Raw genomic sequence first — 7,676 nt, forward strand, 5'->3', positions numbered from 1 at the left:
CGGAAGTCCTTGAAACTAGTGATAGATCCGTCCGGCATCCTCCGAAACCACCGTTGAGCCGATCCCGATAAAGTGGTAAGAAAGACTCGGCACTTTACTCCATCTGTATACTGATGGAGCGTAGTTCGGGTCTGTTGTTCCATTGTACTCGCCGATTGTCGGAGGCACGTAATGCTTGGGCAAAGGGTCTCGTAGAATAGCCTCCGAGAATTGGCGATTGATCTGCTCGGGAGATGAATCTGCTCGGGGAGCTTTCCCCTTTCGGGCGTCTCGCCTGGGCATTTCGTCGGAAGAAGATCCTCTATCTTTCCGAGCTGGTACGATTTCAGGGGTGCGGAATAAGGCCCGATGGAATGCAACGGTGGCTTGAGGTGCTTCCGCTCGGCCACCTGACGCAGATGTTGCTTGTTGCTCCGGCCTCTCGGCTGCCTCTTTCTGTTTTTGCTCCACAAGTTTGGCGGCCCTCATCTCGACCAGAGCGTCCAACTCTTCTTGTGAGAGTGCCACATTATGTATTCTTCCAGCCTCGTCCATTGTCTCTGTTCGGATGCAGGTGTGATTCCCACAGACGGCGCCAAATTGATCCTGTCCGAACCAGGGGTCAACGAACGCTGGGGATGCGGCGCTCCCTGCTAGATCCTCAGGTGTTCCGGCGAACCTGCAACAAAACCGGGCCGGGAGGGGTGTCCCGGCGACGGCCCTCCGACGCTCAAGTCAGGCGAGGAATAACAAAGAAGTGGCTTAGAAACAGAAGACTCGTGTACCTCCGGTTGAAGAAGTGGAGGCCTTATATAGACTTCTGAGGAGGCTGACGTACATATACCGAGGCACACACACGTGTCCTCAACCCATACCCAGTATGGGCTTGTCAGAGGAGCTTGCCTGACTCCTTACTGCTACAGTACGAGCACGTCTTTGATGGGACAGTGAGCATGTCTTTGATGGGACAGTGAGCCCATGTCCTTGATGGGACAGTGAGCCCATGTCCTAGGATCCTGCATATCATCTGCTGTCAGAAGATGTTCGTATCCTTGCCTTTTCTTACTCCCCGTCAATCGTCCGACCGGTTGGCCGTTTCCTCGCGTCCGGCCGATCGGATGTTCTAATCCGCACGGGAGCTTCCGGGTCATATGCTCTGGACTGTTCGCAGCGTTGATGTTTTATTCCTTCAGCCGAGCAGGCCCTCTGCTCTGCCTTTCCTACTGTTCATCATGAGCGTCGGAACCCCACCTCCGACGAGGTATATTGCTTCCACTCGGAAGCCTCAGCTGGTCGTCGCCCTCCTTATCCGCTCGGCCGAGGCCTGTGGCCCTCCTCGCGGCATTGACTCTGCTAAATGGGGTCCCCCATTCTTACTTCCGGATCATATATATATATATATATATATATATATATATATATAAGGGTAATTTAGTCTTTTTTTCTTTTCTATTTAGGATTTAGAATTTCTTAACTAAGTTATATAAGGCTTTATACTATGTATTTCTATTATTCTTTTTTGGATTCAATAATATGGATAGCTTTTTCTCTTTTTAATTTTTATAGATTGAATGCAAATGTAGCCATAGTATAATATCCATCCATGAAAACTAATAGCATGACCAAATAACATCCCTTCGAAAATTGAAGAACGGGGAAGACAAGACAAGATTTGAATCAAGGTGAGGAAGATCTAGGGTTTATCAGTGAGGGAGAGGAGAACCCCCTAGGATTTCAATCTCAGGAGGAGATGAGTTGTACACCTCATAGTTTGAGAAAATATCATATCTACATGGAGGATATGTTTTGGTTAGACGATCAGGGAAGATTATTAGAGTAGTCGCTCAACATCTCTCGCTCACATTCCCATAGGCGACATCAATTTAATTCAGTGTGAATATCTGACCATGATGATGCAGCGGTAGAAATTCACCCTAGCGCCAATCTAAAAATCTCACCACGATGATGCGGCGGTAGAAATCCATCCCAACATCAAGAACGATGACATCGAGCAAGCCTTCTCTTAGATTTATTCATGTAGCATGGTGATTTCCTGCGGAGAGTAACAAACATCAAAGGCTTCATCGGGAAGACCGACAAGACTACTTCAATGCCTAAGTTAGCATGATGATTAGATAGAGATAAAGTGAAGAAAAACATGATAAAATATAATAATGTAGATGATATAGCATAATCAAATTCGAGAGCATAATAGAGTCTCTTAGATAGCGAGAGTAACTCTTCTCCAAGAGAGTTTCCTCCTCTTATCTTATAGGGAGAAGCTCAAGAGACTCCTCCATAAAGAGTCATTAAAGGTCATTAAAGAAACATTAAAGCATATATTTGTAACTGTCATGTCTTTTAATGTTAGTAAATGTTGCAAATCGAAAACTTGGAAGATCGGCAAATCGATGGGTCAACAAATCGGATCGGCTTGGAAGGTTGAAGATTTTTGATACGCAATGTGAAAGTTATGTTGACCAATTCTTGAAAACCGTCATTTGGTCCCTATATTGACCAAATCTTGACTTGCCACAGGGCTTATCTGTTGACCCCTCCGTCATTTTTTATGCATGTAATTTCTATGAGAATAACATTCATGGAACATCAATGGAGCTAATGAGAGATCTTTTTTTTCAAACATAAACTTTATTGAAGAAGAAGATACGGATTTAGAATATTTTGGTGACGCTGGAGGCTCCATCGACCATAAGGTTGTGGCGCTCACGAACCTCGACTCGTCGCTGGCCAAGAACGGCACCGCCTCCACTATGTCCTTTGCTTTCAGCATCACGCGCTTGAGAGTCGAGATCACCTCTCCCAATGCCTCCAGCTCCTCCTCGCTCGCCTGATAGTGCGACACCGTCAGCAGCGTCGCCACCACAGACAGCGACACGCAGTTCACACGCACCTCGTTCTTGCCCAGCTCCGCCAACGCGCTAGCCCCAACACAGCGTGCTACGAGCACGAGTACATCGGGTGAACCAGCGCTCCGACCACTGACGCCAAGCTCGCCGTGATTATGATGCTTCCGCCTTCGCCCTGCTGCCACCATGGCTCGCCCCGCGTGCTTGGTCCCCAGCAGTGCTACCAGCACGTTGACCCCCATCACCCGCTCGAACATCGTGGTCGTGTCGTCCTCGTCGAGGATGCTGCTACTGGAGGGGTCTCCAATGCCGACGTTGTTGAACATTATGTCAAGCTTGCCGTGGAGGGAGATGGCGGTTTCCACGGCTCGATTGACGTCGGATTTGCATCGAGCATCGCAGTGGACGTAGGACATGAGGTTGTAGGAGCTGAGGCCGAGAAAGTATTTACTAATAATAATTATTTCCTAATATGCTCCCTCAAGATGGTGTCCCAAAAACGACACCAATCTTGCTGCAAATAGAAAACAACCGAGGTCGAGAATGTGACTTGGTAAGTGCATCAGTTAACTGATCCTCAGTAGGAATATGAGTAACTCGTAGTTCGAAAGCGTACTCCAGATCATGAACAAAGTGATAGTTAATAACTAGATACTTCATCCGAGAGTGAAAAACAAAATTAACTAAAAGATAGGTGGTGCCCAAATTATCAATGAAGAGAACAATAGGAGTGGTAATCGAAAGAAGCAAGTCTGTTAAAAGTGACTTAATCCATTGTATCTTAGATGTCGCAGAGGTAATGGCGTGATATTCAGCCTCAGTCGAAGAGCGTACAACTATGCACTATTTTGTAGATTTTTAGAAAATCATATTAGCACCTAAAAAATAATAAATGTACCCGTAGAACACCGATCATCTGAATCTCCTGCCCAGTCCGTATCAGAGAAACCATGAATAGTAAGAGGTGTATTCGCAAGAAGACAAATGTCAAGATCTCTAGTACCATTGAGATATCGAAGTAGACGCTTCACAGCGCCCCCAATGCATCTCTGAAGGAGCATGCATAAATTGTGAAAGTTTATTGACTGCAAAGGAAATATCAGGACATGTCATTGATATTGTAAGCTCCCAACCACTTGTCGAATCTTAGTCGTATCAAAAAACAAAGATCCGTCATGTAAAGTAAGACGAGAGCTAGCAACAATAGGAGTGGAGTCCGGCATGGAGTCAAGCATGTGGTGTTTGGAGAGAAGATCAATGACATACTTTTGTTGAGATAAGAGAAGACCATTTGAGGTTGGGTAAACCTCAACACCACAGAAGAGGGAAAGAGCCCCAAGCTCCTTAATCAAAAATTTTGCATGAAGTTTACATACTATGGCGTTAACAGAAGAAGCATCACTCCCTGTAATGATGAGATCGTCAACATACACAAGGAAATAGATAAGAGTACCATCCTGAAAATAAACAAATAAGGAGGTGTCAGCTCAAGATGCGACAAAGCCAAGAGAGACCAAGAAAGCGCGAAGCTCCAAATACTAAGCACACGGAGCCTACATCAGGCCATAAAGTGTCTTATGCAAACAACACACATGATCCAGAAACTCAGCACTACACATACTCGAAGGTTGCACCATATAAACCTCCTCTTCAAGGCGACCATTAAGAAACGCATTGTTGACATCATGTTGGCGAAGACACCACCCTCGATTCACAGCCAGACTAAGAACAATACACATTATTACTAGATTAATAACAGGGATGAATGTATCATGAAAGTCAACACTAGGATGCTGATGAAAACCCTTGGCAACAAGACTAGCCTTAAACCGATCAATTGAGGCATCAGAATTATGCTTAATGTGAAACATCCACCTGTTACCCACAAGATTTTGGTTTGGCGAAGGCGGGACAATAGTCTAACTCTGATTACGGAGAAGAGCATCATACTCTTCGTGCATGGCCTATACCCAATTTGGATCTTTGAGCATCTGTGTGACAAAGGAGGGTTCATAGGGTTGTGGAAGGCTAGTATGAAGAAGATACTTTGGATTAGGTTTGTAGATGACATTTTTGGAGCGAGACTGCATGGGATGTTGGTTTTGAGAAGCGAGAGGGGAATGGAAAGGTGGTGGGCTAGAGGGTCAATCACCACTAAGCAGCGTGGATGACCCGACAACAAGAGGCGGTGATGGTGGCGGCGACGATGATAGCGGTGAAGAAGTTGGTTGTGGGCGGCTATGGCTAGTGGTAGGTTGCAGAATTGGTGTCAGAGGGTTCCACGAGAGGAATGGTGTAGTAGAGAGCTCAGAATCAATGTCTATTACTGTGGAATCCAAGGAGGAAGTGATGGCAAATGGAAAAACATGCTCTATAAACTTAACATGACGAGATACAAAAACTCTTGTGAGAGTGACATCATAGCACAAGAAGGCACTCTGGGTGAGATAATAGCCAAGGAAGACACAAGAGGTTGACTTGAGATCAAACTTTTGGTGAGAGTAGGGGTGCAACCACTGAAAGCATAGACACCCGAAAACTTGAACCTTAGAAAGATCAGGAATGGTGGTGAATAATTTTTTAAAAGAGGACATGTGGGTAAGACCAACCTTAGGCATGCGGTTAATCAAATAGACTATCGCAACAAAGACATAAGGCCAGAAAGTGAGTGGAATAGACGCTCTATGCAATAAAGTGAGACCAATTTCGACAATATGATAATGACGACGTTCAGAGTGTCCATTGTGTTCATGAGTGTGTGGAGGAGTGGTAAGGTGACTAATACTATGAATAGTAAGAAAGGAGCGAAGAGCTAAGAATTCACTTCCATTGTCAATGAAGTGTATTTTGATAGTCATCGAGAATCAATTTTCAACAAGAGTTTTGAATACAATAAAGGTAGAGTATACATCCAATTTTTTGGATAAGGGATAAAGCCATATATACTTTGTAAAATGATCAACAAAAATAACATAATACTTGAGTCCATCAAATGATGATATAGGAGATGTCTAAACATCAGAAAAGATAATATCCAAAGGAGTATGAGATGAAATACTAGATTTATGAAAGGGTAATTTATGACTCTTATTAATATTGCACGAAGAGCATGAAAAATTAGACAAAGTATTCGCAGGAAACAAAAGACCCAAGGATAACAAAAGATGTTGCAAAACATCTAAAGACGGATGACCTAAATGACTATGTCATAAGAAAATAGATAATGAGACAGACATAGAAAAGGAGGAAGGGGATAATAGCGGAGACGTAAATTTGGCTAGTAATAAATACCATCTCTATGGACCCCAATAACTAGTGTCGCTCTCGTATGACCATCCAACACCTAAAAATAGGAATCAAAGAGAAGAAATCTAATAGGATTAGTAGCATAAAGTGCAGCGATAGAAATTAAATTTTTTGACATAGATGGCACAAATTAAACATAGAGAAAACTAAAGGGAAAGATGGAGTGGAGAAAGGGAAAGAACCAGTGTGTGTAATAGCTAGTCTAGAACCACCACTAATGATGACGCTATCATTCCTAGAGTAAGGCTCATGCAATGAGAGAGTAGTGAGATCAGTGGTGACATGATGAGAGAAGCTAGAGCCGACCACCCATTCCTGAGAATCAGATGGAGGTGTAAAATGAACAGCAGCGTGCCCAAACGGTGCACTATACGCTGGACATGGAGCACACAGAGGAGTTGGCAGAAGTAGAGCAAGCATCGAGGCAGTCATATGACCACACTAGCGAGCAGAGTGACCTTGAACACCACATATATGACAGCTCCCAAGATAACGATTAGGACTATACACAGCGGATGTGCAGGAGAATGCGCAGACAGCCCAGGAGTAGATAGGTGCGACTGATGGAACATCGACACAACCTGCTGGCGACCACCACGATAGTTTGAATTTCAATTATGAGAATTCCCTACTGGAGCCACAAGAGCAGTCATTGGTGTCAAAGATGGAGATGGTGTCAAGACTTTTATTTGGGCTTCATAGCTGAGGAGCTACTCGAATAGCTCATCAAAGGTAATAGGGACATCATGAACTTGCAGAGCATGTGAGATATTGTAATAATCTTGGCTAAGACCATTCAGGACACGAATGGAGAGCTCATCAAAATCAACTTTGACATTCATAAGCGCAAGAGCATCAATATTTCTTTTGATGTCCTGCATATAATCAGTGATAGATCTGTTACCCTGTTGAAGGCTAGCAAGATTTTGACGATGAGTCATAATCCTGCCATGTGAGGGAGCAACATAGGTTCTCTCTAGCATCTGCAATGTGTCTCTAGATGAAGTTGATGAAGAAATAAACTGCACAAGAGTAGGAGACATCGAACCTATAATAGCGTTGAGGAGAAATTGATCCTGACGGAGCCAGAGAATATGATTAGGATTCGCCAGAGGGAGCGTAGTGTCTGTAGGCATTATTTGCGCAGGGGGGCAGGGACGTGAGTCATCAAGAAAACCCAGTAAGTCATATCCGAATAGAAGAGACGTGACTGCAAGCGCCCGGCAAAGTAATTGGAGGTGGTGAGTTTCAACAGTGCTTGAGCATTGACGTTGAGAACTAGAAAGGCGGAAGGTGAATCAGATGTATTTTTGAGAGATAGCTAAAGATTATTGTTAAGCATAACACTCTTATATCATGTTGACAATAGAATTCATACACTCTATTAATGATAATATATGGTATATAAGTACCATTAATACAAAGTGAAAAATAGTAAAACATATAAAATAGGAAAACATATAAAATACTATAAAATAAATAAGTATTTCCTAATAATAATTATTCTCTAATAATTAGGAAACA

At 43.6% G+C, this 7,676-nt stretch overlaps 1 protein-coding gene across 1 annotated transcript; it reads right to left on the bottom strand.

Annotated features, from left to right (window-relative positions):
* Positions 1-2,576: 2,576 nt before the first annotated feature.
* On the bottom strand, positions 2,577-3,262 carry LOC121997144 (secoisolariciresinol dehydrogenase-like). Its single transcript, XM_042551408.1, has 2 exons — positions 2,712-3,262; positions 2,577-2,595 (listed from the first exon to the last, which is right to left on the bottom strand). The coding sequence occupies exons 1-2, from the start codon at positions 3,260-3,262 to the stop codon at positions 2,577-2,579; spliced, it is 570 nt and encodes a 189-aa protein (XP_042407342.1).
* Between the last annotated feature and the right edge of the window lie 4,414 nt (positions 3,263-7,676).

The sequence above is a fragment of the Zingiber officinale genome, chromosome 1A (genome assembly GCF_018446385.1).
Source record: "Zingiber officinale cultivar Zhangliang chromosome 1A, Zo_v1.1, whole genome shotgun sequence".
Lineage (NCBI taxonomy): Eukaryota > Viridiplantae > Streptophyta > Magnoliopsida > Zingiberales > Zingiberaceae > Zingiber > Zingiber officinale.

Coding starts and splice junctions, on each gene's coding strand:
- LOC121997144 (XM_042551408.1), bottom strand. CDS start 3,262: ATGTCCTACGTCCACTGCGATGCTCGATGCAAATCCGACGTCAATCGA.